At 32.5% G+C, this 24,306-nt stretch overlaps 2 protein-coding genes and 1 long non-coding RNA gene across 3 annotated transcripts in view; 2 read left to right on the top strand and 1 right to left on the bottom strand.

The window, feature by feature from the left end:
- LOC122271576 (serine--tRNA ligase, mitochondrial-like) overlaps window positions 1-24,306 on the bottom strand; it is a 584,968-nt gene that overhangs the window by 395,541 nt on the left and 165,121 nt on the right. The window lies entirely within an intron of this gene.
- On the top strand, window positions 7,609-12,668 carry LOC107448082 (putative nuclease HARBI1). Its single transcript, XM_016063173.3, has 4 exons — window positions 7,609-8,794; window positions 9,824-9,992; window positions 11,578-11,719; window positions 12,310-12,668. The coding sequence occupies exons 1-4, from the start codon at window positions 8,697-8,699 to the stop codon at window positions 12,666-12,668; spliced, it is 768 nt and encodes a 255-aa protein (XP_015918659.2). The 5' UTR covers window positions 7,609-8,696.
- LOC139426326 (uncharacterized) lies at window positions 13,421-15,026 on the top strand. Its single transcript, XR_011637568.1, has 2 exons — window positions 13,421-14,024; window positions 14,623-15,026. It is a non-coding gene; the product is annotated as an uncharacterized lncRNA (long non-coding RNA).

The following is a 24,306-nucleotide window of genomic DNA, read 5'->3' as shown; positions in this document are numbered from 1 at the left end:
CAAACATCTAAATGCGTTTTTGGAGTACCGGAATTCTCATTTTAGGTCTTCTAATTTCAAAAGACGGCATGCAACCATTGCCCGAAAAATTTGAACCTATAATTAACAGTCCATGTCCTAAAACTGTTTGGGAATTAAGGCGATTTTTTAGGCCTTTTGAATTATTTTCGACTATTTTTACCACGTATTGCGAATTTTCAAAGCAAGCTTAACAATTATTTGAAACGTTCAAAGAGTAACGATAAAAGAGAAATCAACTGGAACGATAAAGCATTAGGAAAGCAGCAAAAATAAACTAAGCTCTTCATTAAATATACAAAATAGTTCAAACACAAAATGCAGTACAATAATTCATACATAAATTATGTATGAAGTTAAAAAAATATATCATCGAAATGTTGTGTAAAATAAAAAAGTATAATTTTTAGAACTTGACTTTCCGATCCTTTACTGATGCAAATTGGTTGACAAAGTTAAAATCCTTCATTTCGTTCTTCTCTATGCTCAATAAAGATAGGCACATAGTCTTTGTTGTCCTTCAGGACAAAATAATTTCAGTTTACTGAAAGATCTCTCACAACTTGCAATGGGCGTAGCAGTTGTGATTAAAATTTGGAAAAACACTTTCGCCGTATTGAACAATAAATTTTAACAATTCTGAAGGATTTGTTACCTTTACGTCTGTTCGACTTGCTATTACAATGTGGCAATATTTCCTCATATAGCTCTTCATCAACATCTGTGTTATAAAAATTTGTCAAATTGTGGCATTTGTTATTAAGGTGATGGAATATTTTCTATAGAAAAGTTCTTCGGTAAATAAAAAGACGCCCCGTGGCTGAGTGGTGGCGCTTCCGTGCCACAGTTCCTGGGTGCGATCCTCAGGCCGGGCATGGTTGACTCAGCCTTTCATCCCTTCAGTGGGTCGATAAGTGAGTACCAGCATGTTTGGGAACTAAATACTGGGGGTTCCGCTTTCAGCTGACCGGAACATCCACTCCTGCACCCCAGAGCTCAAGAAAACTGAGATGGGGACAGTAGGCCTTGGCCCTCTATGGGCTGTCGGGCCACTGAGTTTAATTTATTTAATAAAAATCCAAACTTTGAGTCTATATCATTAAGGCTTACAAATCTGCCATTCTTCGAATGCGTCTTTGCCTCTTTTCGAAAGGGACGTCCCATTCTTTCTTTAGAAGGATCATTTCCTTTTTCTATGGCTTAAGAAACAAATTCTTCCCTTTTACTTTGAAAAAAATTACGCAGGGCTTTTAAATCTTATTCAGCTTCGTGAAAATTAATTTTTGTTTCTTGAAGCCTTTTTTGGATTCGATTTGTGCGTGTAAGAATTTTGTTCCGAAATCCCAACAAAGTAAATAGGTCAAAATCTTACCAAGAAGAAAAGAAGTGTTCTTTTTGTTTCGCAACTTTCATCTAAGTCAAGTGACGTATACTGAATAGTATTTAATATTTTTTCATGATTACTTTGGATTGGTTAAACTGCTTCTATTCTCGAGCTTCATCTTGTTTCAGACTCTGATTTTAAAGTTGTGGGAATAATTTTTTCAAGTTTTCCCCACCTGCTTGTTGAGCGGGAGGAAAACAGATAGCATCTATTATCCCAAAAAATAAAATCGTAACAGCGTCTAGTTTCGCTGCATGCACACCCACCAGATTGAGAGAATGATTATCACAATTAACAAATGTGTCCAAGCTAATTTTTTCTTTTATTCTCTGAAAAACGCTTTTCTTTTGTCGAAGCATTGTGATCTGCAGTCTCGTTCATCCATATTGTCATTTTTCAGTTGCTACAGAATACACTCCGATAAACTTTCTGCATCTAGAAACGGTTTTATCGGTAAAGTTAATATCTACATATCGGATCACTTTTGACATTTGTTTGTGGTGGGCCACGCCTGGAGTGTAGTCAAAAATTAATCCGTAATATTCAACTTTTTTGATTTTTTCTAAAAGGCTATTTCCTACGGAATCTGCCATTAAGTGTAAAAACTCATTTTGCATACTGGGGGAAAAAATACGATATTGCACCGGGATGATTTTCTAGGTAGTTGATGGGCTCTTCCATAACGGAATCGAATACAGTAAGCAGCTACATTAAGTTCAATAAATGACCGGGATTTTTAACATCTTAAAACCTTCCCGATGTCCTCATAACCCTAGATTTTCTTCAGCCAAAATGCAGAACAGAATTCTCTACCCTTGGGACTTTCGTTAACGAAGTCAATATATTTTCTAAAACTTTATGATTAATGTATCTTATGAATAGTATCTTCTAAATCACTATTCTTAATTTATTTCAGGACAGTCTAATGATCAAGACTGTTCCTTTGTTGAAGACACACCCCAGAAATATGACGAAGTGGCGCAACAGTAAATTAGCATGTTCAATGAGGAAGGAAACAGACCTTCTACATGAATATAGCCTCGAAAATGAACAGGAACCACCTAATGAGGCTCACACTTTGCAGTCTGAAGGGACTCTAAATGAGTGTGAAGTTGGATCTTCAAATCCAGTGTTTCAAAAGAACGGAATAGCAGGCGATCACCAAAAAAAAAAAAAAAAGAGAGATTTTCAAGAATTTCAATCTGCTGGAAAAAAGCGAACTGAAGTTTTAAAAGCACTGATGGCACAATAAGATGATCTAGATGTTGTTTTTTTTTTCTTTTTCAGTTCACTATCTTTAACTGTAAAAAATTCCCCAAAAGGTTACGACGGCAAGTAAAAAAATTTCAAATATTGTTTTTGAACTTGAAGAAAGTTGTATTGAAGATAATGTTCGATTAAGTTTATTTAACTGTGTATAAATAAAAAGTTTATTTCTTAGCCAACTATGCTCTATTTATCAACATACTTATTTCTCAAATATGTCAATACATAAAAGGTAAATAACAATTTATTCAGTGGCTGAGCGGTAGCGCTTCGCGCTGACGTGCCACAGGTCCCTGGTTCGGGCAAGGTTGACCAGACTTTCATCCCTTCAGTGGGTCGATAAATGAGTACCAAACATGCTTGGGAACTAAACACTGGGGGTTTCGCGTTCGGCTGAGCACTTAACCGGAACATCTGCTTCTGCATCCCAGAGCCCAAAGGTCAAGAAAACTGAGATGTGCACAGTAGGCCATGGCCCTCTACGGGCTGTCGCGCCGCTGAGTTTAGTTTACTTTACTTAGATCAATAGAGAAATCAAAAGTTACAAAATAAAGTAAAACAATATAAGAAAAGCACAAATAATAAGAGTAAAAAGTTACAATTAAATATAACAAGTAAACAACAATANTCTATTTTCTAAAACTTTATGATTAATGTATCTTATGAATAGTATCTTCTAAATCACTATTCTTAATTTATTTCAGGACAGTCTAATGATCAAGACTGTTCCTTTGTTGGAGACACACCCCAGAAATATGACGAAGTGGCGCAACAGTAAATTAGCATGTTCAATGAGGAAAGAGACACCTTCTACATGAATATAGCCTCGAAAATGAACAGGAACCAGATAATGAAGCTCACACTTTGCAGTCTGAAGGGACTCTAAATGAGTGTAAAGATGGATCTTCAAATCCATCTAACGGCAGGAGTGTTTCAAAAGAACGGAATAGCAGGCGATCACAAAAATAAAAAAGAGATATTTTCAAGAATTTCAATCTGCTAGAAAAAAGCGAACTGAAGTTTTAAAAGCACTGATGGCACCATAAGATGATCTAGATGGGGTTTTTTTCCAGTTCACTATCTTTAACTGCAAAAAAAAATTCCCCAAAAGGTTACGACGGCAAGTAAAAAAATTTCAAATATTGTTTTTGAACTTGAAGAAAGTTGTATTGAAGATAATGTTCAATTAAATTTAAGTTTATTCAACTGTGTATAAACAAAAAGTTTAATTCTTAACCAACTATGCTTTATTTATCAACATATTTATGTACTTATTTCTCAAAGATGTCAATACATAATAGGTAAATAACAATTTATTCAAAGTACATAGATCAAAAGAGAAAACAAAAGTTACAAAATAAAGTAAAACAATATTAGAAAAGCACAAATAATAAGAGTAAAAAGTTACAATTAAATATAAACAATATTATATTTAAACAAGTTTAGTTACAGATACAATTTTTGACAAAAATAATTGCTTGGTTTCTTTCATGAAATTTGAAAAAGGGAACAAATATTGATAATTTTCAGTTTCAACCAACAGGATACTAAACGCGGCAGTATAAATAAAAGAAAAATGGCATAGAAATAAGTCAATAAGAATTAAAAAAGTTACAAAATTAAATTGAGAATTTATATTTTTCTATTGCAGTGTAGCACAAACTTTTCGGCATAAAATTTGAAAAAGAAATTAAAGAGGAAAATTTTAAATGCAGAAGGATTAAAATTTAAATTAGAAAATTTCTTAACCTTTTGGTTTGGTTTTAATTATTTGTGAGTTATTTTATTATTTGCTAATAGGTTATGATATCATTAAGAAAACCGTAATTTATTCATTTTTATGTTTCTGGCTGTATCTTGTTAAAATTACACACCTGAAATTATTATGGGTAGTAAATAAAACATTAGGTTGAGCGTGCGATTTCCTGTTTCTGCCATTTCAAAGCACCTGTTTTACTGCTGAAATATTTGGCGAAATTTTGCCGTACATGCTTTGCGTTAAAAGAAGCATACTTTGATCCCGTTGCCGCAAGATTTGTCAGGTTCTTCTCAGCCATTGTCAGTTTAATGCCTTTTTTAGGCTCAACAAGACAGATTATTCTCTTTGGTGTAGAATATTAGGCAATATGCAGCTTGCTTACAGTTTTAATTTTGCAAGCAATAGGGGTAAAAAATACCCTAAGTACTAGCACGAATACCAAAGGCATTTTCGGATGTACGCTTTGCTCTACAGAGTATAATTATACTGTGCCTTTTCTGCATTTTTCATAGCTTGGGTTTCAGGGAACGGCTTCATCACTGTAGGAGTAAATGCCATTGTAATACTTTTTGGGGCACACAATCTTGAAGTGTTTCCCATCGATGGCACTACAGCAATGAGGAACCTGAATGCGTTGGGTAATTGCAGAATGTGGATTAATTTAAATAGTCAATATCTTAAAACTCTCTAAAATCAATTCAGAATTTAAAAAACTAACCCAAATATTAACTTAAAATTAGCCCAAAATGAAACTAACTTAACGTGACACAAAATGACGCAGGATTTGCTCATGACGTCAAAATATCGTAACTCAGCAAACGGAAGGAGTTAAACCAAAGCTTTCTGTCGAGAAAAGTGTTATTATTTACAAAGGCGTTTTAATTTGACTTGCATTTATTTGAGTAAATTGCATTAACTGTACAATGCAAGTGGAGAAAGATTTTGTTAAAGGTCAATCGGACAATCTACCGAAGATAGATTCCTTTCTTTATTTTCCTTCTTAGAAAGAATCCAGATTTCTTTAGTGCAGAAATCAAGGGTGTGAAAATGATGTGGTAAGTAAACTTCTTTTGCTAACTTAAAAAATAAGTTTATGCAATGTATTATTAAGAAACAATTTGTAAAATTGCTTCACCTGAACTTAATTAAGTTAGATTAAAAGTCGTGCTATGCTTATGTATCATAAAAAATACATGCTATGGTGCATAAGATATCTAGAATATTATATTCGTTCTCATTTATGAATTCCCAGGCTAAAATATGATGATAAATGACACACTTCTTAATAATATTTAACAAATTTCAATATTTCGTGACAATAATGTTGAAATTCAATTACTTTGTTTTCAAATTCTCTTGCCAAAATGTCAACAGCGATAAATTACAGATAATCTCTTTGTGTGGAGTATGCATGTATAAAGTAAACATACTTACAATTTACCGAAAAAAATTCGTTTCATTATAATGGTTTGTAACATATAATTCTGTTCTTTTTTAACCTATGTTAACTAAAACAAAACTAAATATATGTTCCATACATGTACTTCAGCCAGCAACGCCCTCTATGGGTTGGTATTTCAACTCTATCTTGCCATAAAATTTCCCCCCGCTCTTTCTGAGAGGAGATAGGCTGAGAGAAGGTGTTTTTAAGATGTAACCTGCTGTGATTTTCCCGCTAATAAATAAATGTTCAACCGTCCACTTATTTCTCTTCATCCCTTTCTACCCTCTTAGACATGGGGCTCGGCCACACCTGTCAGAATTATTCTAAAGTCAACATCAGTCTAAAATGAAACAAGAATCCTCCTACAGATATGCCAGCAAAACGAAACCGCCATTCCTTCAAATCAACACCGTTGGAAAAATATTTGGAATCATCACGAAAAGGATAAAATTAACGAATTTATTTTCAATTTCAAGAAATACAGGTAGGAGCAACATTAATACTAAACATGCATAAAAATACGAGTAAAGAAGATCTACTACAGATCGCATTTGAATTAGGAATAACTGTACCGGAAAACGCTACGTTAATTACTCTAAAAGGCTTAATTGAATCAAGTGATGTATTCAAAGCGAACGTAGATTTCGTTAAAAATCTAGTCGCATCAGCCGTCGAAGAACGAAAAGCCCGCGAAGAAAACGAAAATGCTAAGATTGAATTACAAAAAATTAAACTCGCACAGCTAGAACATCAAATCGAATTAACAAACCTTCGAAATACTCCTAGTGCCAACCTGAACTCATCTAGAAATTCAGACGCAGGTGAAGATGGTCCCGATATTGAAAGTATTATTAGAAGCATCCGAACACTTAGCATACCTGTGCCGACAAGACCGGAGAACTACAGCTTATTTTATCAATCTCTAAAACGCTCGTTTACCACAAAAAGAGTACAGGATGAAATAAAATCGGAAATATTGATAAATATTTTAGGCGAAAAAGCAAGTCACGTTTTATTAAACATTTCAGAAAATGATCTTCGAGATTATGAAAAAGTTAAAAATGCCGTTTTGAAACAATTTCAACCACCACCACACGAATGTTTAATGAATTTTCGAAAATCTCAACGGCTAGGTTGTTTATGTTTGTTAGGTTATATAATGCATAATGATTGATATTACATAATGGTTTGTTTACTGTTGTTNACAACCGACGAACTCAAAGAAATGGTTTTTCCTAATATTCATGAAAATTACTGCAACCCTCAATGGCTATGTGAAAGAGCTATCCTTTCTCCAACAAATGATATTGTTAACGTGATAAATAACAAACTTTTAAAAAAATTACCTGGTGCTCTGGAAATTTACAAGTCGATGGACGCTGTCATGGAAATAGATCAAGTTGTCAACTATCCGACAGAATTTTTGAACTCATTGGAACCACCTGGAGTGCCTGCACATAAATTAGAATTGAAAATTGGAGCACCAATTAAGCTTTTAAGAAATTTGGATCCACCTGCATTGTGTAATGGACCAAGATTGATTGTGAAAAAATTGATGCCTAATGTTATTGAAGCTATGATTATAACAGGACATTCAACGGGAAATAGTGTGCTTATTCCTCGCATCCCCATCATATCTTCAGACAATCCGTTTCAGTTTAAACGACTTCAGTTTCCTGTTCGACTTAGTTTTGCGATGAGTACAAATAAATCTCAGGGACAATCTTTAAAAGTCGTTGATCTTGACATGCAGAAGCCTTGCTTTTCACATGGACAGCTTTATGTTGGCTGCTCAAGAGTTGGTGATGAAAAGAACTTATATTTATTGGCACCAAATGGAAAAACTAAAAATATTGTTTATAAAGAAGTTTTACAAGAATAGGAAAAATTATATACTATCTGTATGCTGACTGACACAAGTTTTATTTTATTGCTGTTTCTTAAATATGTTATTAACTGCGTTTTAATATTCAGCTATTGGCGAATGATGATTTCGAAAGCAACTTTTGTATGCTTTTACAATTTCTGAGGCCTTTTTTTAAAAAAAAAAAAAAAAAAAACAAGTCTCCACCTGATAGTTATATTATAGGTTAGGTTACCATAGGCCTTAGGTTACCATAGCAAAGTTACATCTTCAAACATCCTCAAGAGCTATAACACATCTGCAGCAGAACTGGATATAAAGACAAAATTGCAGGAGAGGAACACTTTAATTGTCCACTAATCTTCAGATTTCCTGCTATGTTTTAAAAAACTTTATTTGTGAAAACCTTTAGCGTGGTGGACAGCTGGCTGCCTTAGACGGCTAGTATTCAAATAATTTTTTTCCCATCATTGTTAAAAAAAGTTATGTTCATATTTTTTGCATAGAACTTTTCAAATATAATTAAAGTTTGAAAGTTCCTTTTAAAATATATTTTAGAAGCTATTCTAAATGATATTGATTTTATAGATGTGATGTTGATTTTACATGTCGTCGCTTTGAAACTAAACCGTGGTAACTCAAAAAAGCAAGTTTTTCAGGAGAGCGATTTCAAACTTTCCGCGCTAATGCTAATCGCGGCAATGCAATGACGATTTATCTGCTCTCTAAATTAACTTTATGGAACTATAAAGATAACAGGCTGTTTTTCTAAAAGGGTGACTTTTTTTTTACACAAAATGACCCAAAAATCTCATTTTTCGACTTTTTTTAGTTACAACGGTTTAGTTTCAAAGCGACGATGCGTGCTCATTTTTATAATTTGTTTTAGATCTTTTGTGCTTTAAGATTTTATGCGACTGGATGTTACCAGAAAAACATTACCACTGATACTTGTGGAAGCATGACTCAAGCAAGTGTGAGCAATTCAATAAGAAGTGTCACCATTGCTATTAATGAATTGATGTTTAAAGAGTATATAAAATTTCCTGCCCTTGAAAGGTAAAAAAATCAAATTCTTGTGATACAGTAAAGTAATATGTATACAGTAAATAGGTTTCAAAGATTTGAATAAGCATTCTTTGAACTTTCTGATTTTATTGAGAAACATATAGTTTTTTTCCCAACTTTAACACAAATGTAAATTAATATATATATTGAATTCTGATGGCTTCAATAAACATTATATGATTAATTATAAATACTAGAATAGGGTAATAACTAATACAAATGTTTGTAGAAAGCTGCATTATCTTTTAAAAAATAAAAGCTTATTTTTAGATCATTTATTTAGAAAAAGTTTGTAAATACAAGCGAGAACCCATAATTAAATACACATCAACTACCTTAAAAACAGTGCTGCTTTTGATGATTTATGTTACTAATAATGTAATGTGATGTATTGTTTTTTTTCCATTTCAATTTTTATAAATTTTTTGTACTGTTAAAATGTGTCGTTTAAAGCAAATGAAACAATTATTTTTTAAAATTAAATGAAAACATTAGCTGATTCAGTTTATTCATCTCTGACTTTGCATGTAGAAATCAATGTAAAAAAAAAGAAGTTATTATTAATAGTAAACCAATCTTTCAGTTAATGTAAATAACTGATTACATCCATTAACTATTGTCAATTAGATCACAAAAGAAATTTGGCTGGTTAATGTAAAGAGTTCTCACACATTACTCGTTTTGTCCAGCCCATTGCAGTCCGATTTATTCAGTTCAGTGTAACAGATCCTGTACACACACATTATATATATATAGATCAGATATTATTATTATTATTTTTAAATGTGACACCATGAGTTTTCGAAATTGAGCACTCACTTTACTGTTAAAACTTACTGCACACTCTGCGACTTGCCACTTATATATGAGAATACACCTTGTACTGTTTTTGAAAGCTGCTTAAAAAATTAATTGAAAACACAGTGGTGAAATTTTGTTATTTTCTATAATACTAATTTTTAACTTTATTGTCTTGAATGAGTGATGCATAGCATCTCAATTTATTCAACTTTCTTTCAGTGAAAGAGAAATGTTGAAGAGAGAATTCTTCGATTACTCAGGTTTCCCGGGTGTGATAGATGCTTTCGATTGCACGCATGTGGCCATAGTAGCTCCGCAGAATGATGGCAAGCATCTAGAAAAAAACTATGTAAATCGAAAGAATTTTCATTCTCGGAATGTTCAACTGGTAAGATGTTTCATTTTTGAATTAATAATATAAATACGATACATTAATTTAGTCAATGAGTTAACATTTTATGCAAAACGTAAAACAGAGTTTCCACTCAACAAATTCGTTAAAATAATTGACATATAGGGGAGTGTCGGGTACCCCCGCCCACTGTCAATTTCATATGTATAGAATATTTTTTCAAGTCAATGGGCCATCGAACATTAATTGTGATAATAAAAAAAAAATATTTTCAAAGTTTCAAGTATTTATGCAGCTGGTAACATGGTAAACAATAGCTTTGAAAATATATTGAGTACAGTAGTCATGAAATTAAGAAAAATTGGTTGAATGTTTCAATTAAACTTCATTTTAATTCTAAAAAAATAATATTTTCTATACATACAGCATTAAAGTATGTAGTCTTAAGTTTAATTTGCACAAAGAAAGAAGTTTACATGTGGAAAATTGTTCGAGTAATTACAAATTTACAAAAAAATTGGATTTCGGGTAGCCCTGCTCACATGAATGTCGGGTATCACCGCCCAATTTTATAAAATCGATAAATGTCGATAAATGTACGGTTGCAAAGATTTACTTAAATTAAATTATTTTCTTTAAATATTTAATATAAATATATATATTAATATTATACTATATTAATAATAATAAAAAGTATGACATTTTTTGTTATTAAATGATAGAATTCACTAAAAGTATATAAATATGTAATAAGCAAAATAATTTTGTGATGAAAATGATAAATGAGGTTGTGGCGTTGCGGTCTGAAATGCAAAGTCCGAATTACGAATCTCTGACGTTGGACTACGTCGCTCGCAGCCGATAATTGACGTAAACCTCATACCTGAATGGAGATATGCGTGAAGGGCGAAATCAGCAAAATGCGCACAGTATGTTTTGGATATAACTTGGCCGCATCCTCACAGATTGCTCTCTCTCTCTCCCCGTCGGTTCTAGCTAGCAATCCAGCATGTTCTCGCCGGTTACCTTTTCGCAGTTTATTTCTATGCTGCTTCCATGTTAAAGTGGTTATGTTTTAGTTAAATTTACAAGTTTCCTAAATGTTAATAAAGATAGTTATTTATTTAAACTTAGTGTTATTTATGAAGAAACCTATAACACGTTCTCGGAAACATTTTCATGTGGAACGCTTTTCTAGAGTTATATTTCTTTTTAGAGTTTAAGTGGGGACTCTAACAAAGATACCAAATCAACCCCACAAGTTCTATTGTCAATACATTGGTCATTTTCATTTACACCTGAAAAAACAGTCAAAAAAAATAATTTTTGTAACTGGGCGGTGCTACCCGACACATTTTGAAAAGAGCTGAAAAACATGTTTTTTTAAATTTCTATTTTTTTAAGTTAAACTTTTTGCATTATTTAATTAGATGATAGAACAATAGAAACATACAAAAATATTGATCATTACTCAATATTATGCAGAAATATTAGCAATACTCCTTAAGTGGGCGGGGCTACCCGACTCTCTCCTATATATTGCTTCAATTATCTGTAAAAGTTTACAAAATATATATGTTGCAGTTGCATCAGTAATTTGTTTTTTAAATATTTATAACAGGTTTGCGATATGCATATGCAAATCATGAGCATTTCAGCCCGATTTCCTGGATGCACGCATGATGCATATATTTGGAAAATGAGTCTTCTAAGGGGTTGGTTCAGCGACAACTCTTCCAGATTAAAAAACACATGGCTTCTAGGTAAGTTGTAGAAAAATCTTTCATGTAAGCTCATTTAAAAAAGATTTGGTTACTCTGGTATTTTAAACACTTCACTATTTAAAAATCAATTGTTAATTTTTGGGAAAAATATTATATACATTGTTCACTACAATTTTTCATCAAGTTTTATTTCTAAAAGCTATCTTTTTATTAAAAAAAATAATTAGAAGGTTTCAAAATATCATTTTTATTTCTTAGATACTTAGAGCTCTTATTTAATGTTCAGAAACTTTTTTGTTTATGAGATATCCTTATCAACTTTTAAGCATATTGAACTAAGTTTACAATAATTCTGCTAGTCCCATTTTTTTAATGTACCACGTGATCCAAAAGTTAATTTCTTTTATAATTCTTAAACAACTATTTTTTTTTGTATCAAAAAATTCGTGTTTATGAGCAAATGGAATTGCTTTATAGTAAATAGCTAAACAATTATAATGTTTTAAAAAGTAAACTGCCTTTTGGATCACCTCTTATTAAATAACTATCTTATCAAATTGATTAAGTTATATAATAATTTTAAGACTTAGATGAACCATTTTAATCTTTGTATTAATTTCTTTATTTAGGTGATTCTGGCTATCCACTAGAGCCATGGCTCATGACCCCTCTCACCGAAACATCATTGGAGGAAGAAAATTATAATTACAGACATAGACTTGGGAGAAACATCATCGAGAGATGCAATGGGGTATTAAAAGGAAGATTTAGATGCCTATTAAAAGAAAGAGTGCTGCACTATACGCCAACAATTGCCGGCATGATTGTGAATGCGTGTGCAGTACTGCACAATATGTGTATGAGAGATGTGTATCATATTACATATGATACCCTCTCAGAAGATGACATGCCATTCAATACTGGCCTGCCAGCATGTGAGGGTAGAAACGCTTCGAGAATTCGCGACAGAATTATTCCCATGTTGTAATGAAAAAATTTCTCTTGTTTGAATAAAAATTTGTAATTAATTTCATATTTGTTTATTTACTAATTTTTTTACTTAACTGTGAACAAATTAGCAAAGTTTAAAGTAACTTCTTTATAAGCGATAGAAAAAAATAAGTATATCAACTATGTGATGATGCTTCAAGTTAGCAACAAATACACAAATATAAGAACTGCAGAATAAATTGTTACTAAAGAAACCAAGAAAAATATACAAAAGTTTAGTTTTTTACAGACTCGGAGCACAAAAATACTGAGCCAACCGAAGTGGCAGCATTTCTCCCTTTGAGCCTTTTAAAAAAGACAAGAAAATTTGGTGGATTTTGGTTATATCAAAATACTTTATACCAAGTTTTTTTATTTGCTTTTAGTAAGTCATATAATTAAGACATCTAAATGTTGAAGGTTCCTAATACTATTAAAAATTATCATTTATCTCTAATTTAATATGAATCCATATTATTCCTTTTAAATTTTAAGACTTTATTTTATAGCTGTTTACGAACAAATTAACTTTCAGAATTATGATATAAACTGTTGTGATATATTAAAAAGCCTATCTATTAGATGTGATGTATATGAAAAATGCCCTAACAGTCTTAAAAAATACTTAATTTTACTCGAGATTCCAATGCTACCAAAAGCTAACTGTACCCATTATTCATAAAANAATATATATTAATATTATAATATATTAATATACATTAATAATGATAAAAAGTATGACATTTGTTGTTATTAAATGATAGAATTCACGAAAAGTATATAAATATGTAATAAACAAAATAATTTTGTGATAAAAATGATAAATGAGGTTTATCTATTGTCAATACATTGGTCATTTTCATTTACACCTGAAAAAAACAGTCAAAAAATATTATTTTTGTTACTGGGCGGGGCTACCCGACACATTTTGAAAAGAGCTGAAAACATGTTTTTTTAAATTTCAATTTTTCTAAGTTAAAGTATTCCTTTTTTGGTTTATTCTTTTTGCATTATTTAATTAGATGATAGAACGATAGAAACATACAAAAATATTGATTATTACTCAATATTATGCAGAAATATAAGCAATATTCCTTAAGTGGGCGGGGCTACCCGACTCTCCCCTATATATTGCTTCAATTATCTGTAAATGTTTATAAAATATATCTTTTGCAGTAGCATTAGTAATTTTTTTTTAAATATTTATAACAGGTTTGCGATATGCATATGCAAATCATGAGCATTTCAGCCCGATTTCCTGGATGCACGCATGATGTATATATTTGGAAGATGAGTCTTCTAAGGGATTGGTTCAGCGACAACTCTTCCAGATTAAAAAACACATGGCTTCTAGGTAAGTTGTAGAAAAATCTTCCATGTAAGCTCATTTAAAATAGATTTGGTTACTCTGGTATTTTAAACACTTCACTATTTAAAAACCAATTGTTAATTTTTTGGGGAAAATATTATAAACATTGTTCACTACAATTTTTCATCAAGTTTTATTTCTAAAAGCTATCTTTTTATTAAAAAAAAATAATTAGAAGGTTTCAAAATATCATTTTTATTTCATAGATACTTAGAGCTCTTATTTAATGTTCAGAAACTTTTTTGTTTATGAGATATCCTTATCAACTTTTAAGCATATTGAACTAAGTTTACAATAATTCTGGTAGTCCCATTTTTTTTAATGTACCACGTGATCCAAAAGTTAATTTACTTTATAATTTTTAAACAAATATTTTTTTTTGTATTAAAAAATTCGTGTTTATGAGCTAGTGGAATTGCTTTATTGTAAATAGTTAAAAAATTACAATGTTTTGAAAAGTAAACTGCCTTTTGGATCACCTCTTATTAAATAGTAACTATCTTATCAAATTGATTTTAAGTTATATAATAATTTTAAGACTTAGATGTACCATTTTAATCTTTGTATTAATTTCTTTATTTAGGTGATTCTGGCTATCCCCTAGAGCCATGGCTCATGACCCCTGTCACCGAAACGTCTGTGGAGGAAGAAAATTACAATTACAGACATAGACTTGGGAGAAACATCATCGAGAGATGCAATGGGGCATTAAAAGGAAGATTTAGATCCCTATTAAAAGAAAGAGTGCTGCACTATACGCTAACAACTGCCGGCATGATTGTGCATGTGTGTGCAGTAGTGCACAATATGTGTATGAGCGATGGGTATCATATTACATATGATATCCTTTGAGAAGATGACATGCCATTCAATACTGGCCTGCCAGCATGTGAGGGTAGAAACGCTTCGAGAATTCGCGACATAATTATTACCATGTTGTAATAAAAAAATTTCTCTTGTTTGAATAAAAATTTGTAATTAATTTCACATTGGCTTATTTACTAATTTTTTTACTTAACTGTGAACAAATTAGCAATGTTTAAATTAACTTCTTCATATGCGATAGAAAAAAATAAGTATATCAACTATGTGATGATGCTTCAAGTTAGCAACAAATACACAAATATAACAACTGCAGAATAAATTGTTACTAAAAAAACCAAGAAAAATATACAAAAGTTTAGTAACTCACAGACTCGGAGCACAAAAATACTGAGCCAACCGAAGTGGTAGCATTTCTCCCTTTGAGCCTTTTAAAAAAGACAAGAAAATTTGGTGGATTTTGGTTACATCAAAATACTTTATACCAAGTTTTTTTTATTTGCATTTAGTAAGTCATATAATCCATATTATTCCTTTTAAATTTTAAGACTTTATTTTATAGCTGTTTACGAACAAATTAACTTTCAGAATTATGATATAAACTGTTGTGATATATTAAAAAGCCTATCTATTAAATGTGATGTATATGAAAAATGCCCTAACAGTCTTAAAAAATACTTAATTTTACTCGAGATTCCAATGCTACCAAAAGCTAACTGTACCCATTATTCATAAAATATTAAAAACACTGGTAAGCACAAGGTAATGAAATATTTTACACTAAAAATTATCAAACTGCTATATAATTTAATTTTAAAATAAGTACTAATAAAACAAATAAAAATTAGATAAAATTTTTATTCGACAACACTTTACGTATATTCTCGAAAGCTATTGTTTTTCTCAGCTCTATGCCATTTCTCTCTTCTGCGAGCCGATTAGACTCTTGTAAATGTTCGGCTATTGTCATAATGGCTTTATTATTGCTCAATTGAGCGTCTATTAAACGTTCCGCTTTTTCAGAGGGGATTACTAGACCCCTGTTTCTTTTGCGTTTTAGAACCTGCCTCTTTGCAGACACTTTCTCGTATGCAGAGGAGGTCTCCGCTGCTGCAACAGGTGTTGGGGACTCCATGGGCGTCTCCAACTGACTGACTGGTACTGGCATGGCTCAGCCATTGATTCGGCTTCATCCACATTGAAGCTGAACTCCACGAACGAGTCTGCTGGAGATCCAGGCAAAATTACTTCAATAGATTCAGGCACCTATAATATGATATTAAAAATTCAATTAAAGAAATGTAAAAGAATATTCCCATGTTCTGAAAAATTGTCATTTGCAAAATCTACAATCTAATAAAACCACTTTCAATCTAACAAAATTAATTCTTGATTGACAATAATAAACCCTCAGGCAGTAATTTTTTAGATAAGAAGTAGCATGCAGAAACTTTATATAGGGTTTCTATCTAAAATATTGATTTAAAAAAAAGTAAAACTAATTCAGGGTGCAAAGCCAAATTATTCAACAAAAAATAAGCACCTTTTAAGTCCTTTTCAAGCACTCAAAAAATATTTTTAAGCACTTTAAAAAATATCATAATTACGACGGGTTGGAAAGTTTTACTTTATTTATATTTTGACATGACGGTTAAAACAAATTTAAAAAAGAAAATAATAATAATAAATAAATGAATAGACGTCTGGTTTTGTTTTAAATGATTGTCAAAAATAATGAAATTTTGAATCATGTGAAACGAATGGCGCTTTCATACGCTACGGACTGACATGACAATAAGCCGAAATAGATTGGGGTAGAATAAATTGTGAAAACGTTGAATAGAACAATGAGAACTATGTCTTTTTGCATAATTCGTAGCGAAAATCAACATGGTAAAGGAAAAATCTCATTCTGAAAAAGCTGACAATTTTTATAAACATATTGAAATAAATAATATAAAACACAAAAATGAACTTACTGGAGAAGTCCTGTGCTTGTTTATAGTTAGTCCCTTGTACGCATCTGTACCTATCAAAGCTAAAACTCTTTCCTCTAACTCTGTTAATTCTTTTAGAGGGGAACCTCCTCCGGTGCTATTAGCGTGCTTCACTCTTTTTAAATACTTTTTCTTTATTCCTTGCTTATAATCAGACCAAGACTATAACAAAAAAATTAGGAAACTGTAGAATTGCACAAGATTTATTATGAATTATTTAATAAACAAAATTTATATTAATTTATAAACCTGCAAAAATTCACTTCGAAAATCACAAAAATCAGTTTTTTAAATGGTGTTACTCATACGCAGAATTTAGCAGTAGAAATGAATAATATCAGATTTTATAAACCATGTGGAAACAGAATCTACTGAAAAAAATGTAAACAAAAAGAAAATGGAATCTTTTCTAAAAAAAATACCAAAATTAGCTATAATAATTTCCTATATCGCTTGAAATATATCTGAGCATTTAAAAACTGTGTAAAAATCAGAACGAAAGTAACATTTGAAAACTTTAAATTAAATAAAAACTTTTTAAACTTCAAAAAAAATGTTCAAATATTTATAACAAAAAAGGAATTGGAAAAGATTTATTGTTTTGCTAAATTAAACGAAAACTTACTTTAAAAAAATGTTTAAATATTCATACCTAAAAAGGGGAAAGGAACATAGCTTAGATTAATGATAATATCGACATAAACCGAGTGTAAAAGAGTTATTTATTGAATTCATGGTCCGAACTTTGTTTTCATATTAGTTTTCAAATTATTGAAATGATTAATTTATTCTGCTACGCATATTTATTTAGAACTAACCACAGAATAAATCTCTAAGGATATTACTTTTATCCAACACAGTAAACTGCAATAGTTTTATGTATTTTAAATATGAAGGAACAAATTCTTAAGTGATCTTGGCGATGGCAGTTGGAGTGAATATGGCAAAATGTTCATGATAAAATTATTATTTGGTATTCAAAGGTTATTTACATTATGAAATGATATATTACAGATGGTTTTCATAATAAAAAGGTGCAGTAAAATTAATAATTAACAAAATTAATGTTACGTTTTAATTAACAAAATATTATTGGCTTGATATGTTTCTAATTGGAGAAACTAGAAAACTTATTTTTAATAATATTTAAAATAAATATTAACTAATCATTGTCAAAAACCAATAATAATTAGATGTTATATAGAATGAAATAACTAATTTTGTGCTAAATTCTGTTGCAGTTACAGAATTTTAAACTGGTACCTTGTTTTAAGCGAAATTGGTTACACATAAAATTTAACTAGTGCAATTAGTAACATAAAATTGATAAATTATCTTTCTTACCTTCATCCATTTGTCGACAGATTTGATGCATCCACCTTCGGAGTTGAGCATCTTTGAAAGCACTTCCCAATGTTGATGCTTTACCTTAGAGGTAAAGGTGCCGGTAAGGGTACCTTTATTCAATTCTGGATTCTTTTCCAGATATTCCACAATCATAGTTTGCTGGCGAACATTAATTTTTGTATCATTTCAAAATACTACGTTGTAGCTTTACTTTACACTACACTCTATACTTCAAATAAACACAAGCTTGGCTTAGAACACACAAAATTGTTGAAAATGTATGAGTGTTTAAGCTTTCATTTTTAAGTTAATGCGATTTTAGAAGAAGGCATAGAAGAAGAGAAAACAAAAATATCGTTGCCAGAATTGAATTGAATTGAATGTAAGATTTAATGGCACAAGGTCCAGAGAGGACATGCTGCGCCAGACACACGGTTTTAAAAACATATTAAAAGGTAGAATAGAGTACAATTACACAATCAATAAGTATAGTAAAAATGATGAGAATTCTAAAACAGTGTAAATGCAAGTATTTTTATATGTGGATAAAACTTAATAAAAATGGTTAGCATGATAAATCTCTTATATACTGTTTAAAATACCAATAGTGCGAAGAAAAGCAAAGATGTTAGGATGATGGTTTTCATCTAACAAGTCTTTTATGCATAAAATGGAGCTACCAAAAAAGGTGAGGCGAAGCTGGTTAAAACATGGACAAAGTATTAAAATGTGATGAATNCCCCTCAACTGCCAGGATCCCCTTTTCCAGGGACACGGGTCTCCACGCACGGCAAACACGCGGGTGGTCTCTTCCCATCTATGTCCAACACAACAGAGCGGTAATCAAACACAGATGACAAGCCCTCACCAGTAAATTTGGCAACCACGTCAAGGGGGAAGAGAAAGGGGAAAGTAGGAGTAAAGGGAGAGGAAAACGAAGGGAGGACAGATCACTAGGGTACCCCGGGGCGTGACTCCCTGTGTTTACCAGAAGAAGGTAAACCCCCTCAGGGGTATCGTTGCCAGATTAATAAATTAGAATTGTAGTAATTTTCTAATAGGTCAAAGTTAGTCCCGCCTACAAACTCCAATTTCACCGGAATCGTGCGGAATGGCGATTTCGATATGCTCATGTTATGGAAGTTGGTTTTACGAAATTGGAAGTCCGATGAAAGCTAGTTTCCGATCAGAATCGTTTCCGAGCGGAATAAATTTCGATGAGTTGGAATATAGTGCTGACGTGACATATCCTCAGTGGTAGATGGATCACGGTTTAGAGTCCCCTTGTCGTCAGAAGGTTTTCTTCTCAATGTAACTCAAGTGCGGGTTAGTTCCATAAAGTCCTCTACAAAGCAAATTCCTCCCAGTAAATGATAGAGGAGTTCCCTTATCTTCTGGATTGGGTTCAAAATTACAAGGCTACGGAGTTGAACACCAGTAGTCTAAACGCAAAATTGGGTTGGATAGTAAAATCTCCATTATTTTATTTCCCCAATGTTGTCAGGTATGGTATATGCTGTTATAATTAAACAAGCGTCAACGTCCCTTAATTTTTTTAAAAATTAAAGTGCCTTCGATTTAACGAATAGTGCTTTTCTATGTAAGCTAATATAGACAGTTTTCACGTTAGTTTGTAGCTACTTGGTGAATTTATAACTCACCCATGTAAACATGTGTTTTCTTTGTATGCTCAGATGAGATGTTTTGAAGTTTAACATTTCAAGTTGCAATTTTTGGAAAATTATGTTGCACTTTCAAAATTTATTGCAAAAAGTGCATTTCCTTTAAAAGTGATAGAATATGAATTTTTCACCCAGATAAATATTTCGTTCTGTCGTTTTCAGAGATGACAACTTACTCCGCTTTGTAAAATAGTATTTTCTAGTGGTAGAGAAATTTAAGTTACTTTTAGTTTAGTATTTTTCATTTTAATAATTTTTTTACCACTAAATATCAAAAAATATACGTATCATATAAAAGGCAACGTTTAAGGATTAATCTACTCGTTACTCTAATAAAAAGTAGGCTTAACGATCTTTCTTTAACGAATTTCACTATATAATTTGCTACCACTTTATTACAACTATTTCAGAAAGCGGAACAGTTGGCATCCCTGTGTTTTACGCTACCTTTGCGAACTAAGTAATCAGTGCTATTTTTGGGGATATTTCCATATCTCCAAATATCTGTCGCGCCAACTACTATCGCCACAGATTTTAAACTTATGAATTAAAAAAAAAAAAAAACATGTAGATATTTCCCCAGGTGTGGCTAATGGTTTCTGTAATGTTTTTTTTTTTTTAGTCTCTTGCAGACCGCTGCCCGGAAGTTGCGAAGACTTGCGATTATTCTGCGATAGATCACGATACGGAAATCTCCCCCTATTTTTGTCATTATAATGAATTTTTATAATATATGGCGTAAAAAAAGCATAGACTTGCATTGATGTAAAATAGAAACTGTTTTGTACTTTTATTGCTTGAATTCTAAAGTATAAGCATCTTTTTTTAATTGGAGGCTGTAAGCATGCAGTTTCATTTATTACCTGGGTGCACAGGCGAAGTGAGGAGCCGTCTCCTACTTCAGTCAAATCTTACTGGTAAAAAGCAAAGCTGTTTTAAGTGGGCACAAAGCTTAAATTTGTTAAAACTAGGGATATCCCTCTTCCAAAATTAGACAGAGACGACACAACAAATGATGGGTCCTTTTTACAAGCCATATTGGTCATAGTAAAATGCAGGGTAGGGAGGACACTGCTATCAGCAGATACTTCCGAGAAGAAAGAGCAATTGAAAAATTATCCCTGCATTTTTCATCAAGGGATTTTTATATTGATGAATTTCTAAGCTATTGTAGCTTAATGATGAATAACTCAGCTTGCAGGGTAGTTGAACTTAGTACTGCAGAACTGGCAAAAAATCCTTTATGGTTCGAACTGCGTCATGCAAGAATCATTGCTTCTAAGATACATGAAGCAAGTCATAGTAATGTCCTTGATGGATCGTTGCAGGAATCTATTTTGGGTGCCCGTAAGCTGAGGGACACTAAAGCCATGGCGAGAGGTCAAATATTAGGGAGCTTAGTAAGAAAAGTTGTGGAAAAAGAAAGAAATATGAAGTTTGAAACACGTGAACTGAAATTGTCGCCAAAAGTTCCTGTTCTTGGATCATCTGCGGATGGTCTGAGAGAAGGCAAGCCCTTGAAATAAATGTCCTTTCCCAGAAAAGGCTATGAAAAACTACAGCCCAAATACAAATGTTTATGCAATGACAAAGAAAAAGGTTTGTTTTGTGAGGTGCATGTAAATTACGAAACGTCAAAAGATGTAAGCATTGTCGCAAGTCCTCATGGCAAACCAAAAACTGCCATCAGATGGCGCTGCAAGCGCAGCAGAAATATTAACTTTTAGTTTTCGAAGAGTAAAAAGTAGATGTAACTCAAGAAGCGGCTTGCCGGTAGTATCCCTTCCTGCTTGAAAAAATAAGAAACTATAATCAGCAAATCAAGTCTGAAATGCAGACTACATCAGCGGAAGTCACTGACACGGAAATTCATGAAAGCGGCCGGCTTTTGGAGTCATCCGTAGATTCAGAAAGTTCATCCAAACATATCACCGAGCCCCTCCCCCCCTCTCAAAAACGAAAACGCAAAAAGAGAAGGAAAAACGTTGAAAATTTTTCCACTACTACAAATATCAGCCCTCCACCACTACTAGATGTCGCCACTTTGCAGCAATCTGACACCGAAGAAAATCCTGACTGACCCAACCCATGGAGGATTATAATTCAGCTGCGGCTCCAACCACAATTTCAGAAACAGAACCACCAATCAAGCATATCAAAGTTCTAAACCGTGGACTCGCAGCATGTACCAATACAGATCATATCTCCCGTGAATTGACCAAGACAGGCATTATAACAAGCAAAGTCCTCCCACTTTTTCTCACAATATTGATCAAAACAGAACAAAATAACCAAATCTACTCAGTAACCAATATTTGTGACCTTCCCGTGAAAATTGAAAGATTTCGTGGAGGGAATAGCCCAATACAATGTTATAACTGCCAGAATTTCGGCCACACACAACGAATGTGCAAATCTCAACCAAGATGTCTAAAATGTGCCGCCGACCACCGTTCCTATCAGTGTCATAAGGATAAAACTTCACCACCTAAATGCCGCAACTGTGGAGAGGCACATACTTTAAATTACACAGGTTGCAGCAACCGTCCCCCCAGGAGAGGCCTTCGTGCAAATCCTGCTACAATCCCATCAACAACGGCAGATCAAGCCCGTAGACTTGCATCAATTATCAAAGAACTTAAAGAACACTTAAAAAACCGAGAAGTATTTCAACTGCTGCAAACAATTATGAGGGAGGCTACTCCGGAATAATTTCACTTTAGGACTAAAACTGAACTCTTCTCTGACTTTAAATATGCATCTCTATAATTTACAATTCAATAATCTTGAATGTTTCACACTAGATGGCGCCACCAAGGCCTCGCAAAATTTGTAATTTCTTCCTGATTCTGATTACCGATCTTGTATATTCTTATGCTATCATCAACTCTGATTCCTGGCTCTGTAAATATTTATGCTTTCATCAATTTGTCTCCCGATTTTGTATACGTATACTTACGCTATCATCAACATTAAACACTCAATTTCAAATTTCAACTGATCATCAATGTAAATATCACCGATTAAGTTTGTATATCATGTTTTCATATCTAATCATAGCTATTTTAAATTTTCTTTGCAATTCATGTAAATCTTTTCGATCTAGTTGTACTTTCTAATCATGGCAATATTATTATGCAACCAGACTATCACATAACTCAATATGTATGTATACACTATATTATTTTCATGATGGATGGGTTAGAGGCAGCTGCGCGCCCTAGGCACCCAATTTATTTTAAATAAAGGAAAGGTAGTATCCCTTCGTCACCTTTATAATTATCATAAATCATCCCATTTAATGTATATTCATGATCTTTAATGTATATTCATCTTTGCCATATTGTAGTTAAAATCAATAAATGTGTTATTGATATTCTAAATAGGCGGTCCATAAAAAGTGGAACTTTTCCATTATCTTCATACACAAAAAGCAAAAATAATTTTGTTGTTGTTGCTAATTCCCATCTGGTCTGACGGGGTCAGACCAGATCAATGAATCCGTTGATATTGAGAAAATCCGAAACCAGAACTGGAGAGGAATGAATATCGTTCCAGTCCAGCCCTAAACAGATCAAGATGTGCTCAGGTGATGCCTGGTTTTGTTGGCATTTAGGGTGTGGCGTCATCAAAGACTCATCACATCGAACGTCACACAGAACGTCATCTTCATTAAAATGCAACGCGGTTGGAAGAAACCGATCTCTCAAGATGCAAATCGGCTTTTTCCGGACTGCGCGCGCCTGCACTCAAGAAGGATAAAAACCAGCTCACCGACGATCAGTATGCCACTTCGACTTCAGCTCTCACCCGGAGATGTGTGCTGGACCTAAGCCACCTTGTCCCGAATTACTGATGTCCTCCCACTTACTCTGATGATAGACTTTATTTTGTAAAACCTTTTTTTAGTATTTTAGTTGTTTGTGAAGGAAATAAACTAAGTTATAGTTATAAAATGTCTGGTATCTTCCACATCCTTCCAAACACTAACGGAACATTAGATTGAACAAGCATCGAGGAAGTGGAATATGATTCCAACTTTATAGAAATACTTATTCATGACGGTGTGAAATTTTGGAAAGAAGCTGTCTTTCCGACTTTAAAGAAATGTTTTCTGTAAATATTATTGAGACAATTGTTGTTACTTTTTTTTAATGCAACGTATTTTAAATATGCATGTAATGTTCTTACATTGAGTTATGCTTGTTCAGTTTTGTATGCGAGCAGCACCCTCTGCGTAAGCAACGGAAACTAGTGAGAGTATTAACAACCTCGAAAGAGGCAAGTGTGTGAAGCAAATAAAATAACAGTCCACTGCGTCAATATGTGTTTTGAGTCCTATCTTTTTAAGAGAAATAACATGGTCCTTATTCTAATCTGAGAGAGTAAGCGATCTATGGACGAGTTAATTTTATGAAA

Source organism: Parasteatoda tepidariorum, chromosome 8 (assembly GCF_043381705.1).
Source record: "Parasteatoda tepidariorum isolate YZ-2023 chromosome 8, CAS_Ptep_4.0, whole genome shotgun sequence".
NCBI classification, from domain to species: Eukaryota; Metazoa; Arthropoda; class Arachnida; order Araneae; family Theridiidae; genus Parasteatoda; species Parasteatoda tepidariorum.
Note: the sequence above shows the minus strand (reverse complement) of the source record. Positions and strands in the feature narration are given on the sequence as shown.

Bases quoted from the DNA above. Each gene is read 5' to 3' on its own strand.
- LOC107448082 (XM_016063173.3), top strand. From the start codon at position 8,697: ATGACTCAAGCAAGTGTGAGCAATTCAATAAGAAGTGTCACCATTGCT. The intron at 8,795-9,823 runs GTAAAAAAATCA...ACTTTCTTTCAG, and splicing joins AAATTTCCTGCCCTTGAAAG to TGAAAGAGAAATGTTGAAGA. The intron at 9,993-11,577 runs GTAAGATGTTTC...TATTTATAACAG, and splicing joins ATTCTCGGAATGTTCAACTG to GTTTGCGATATGCATATGCA.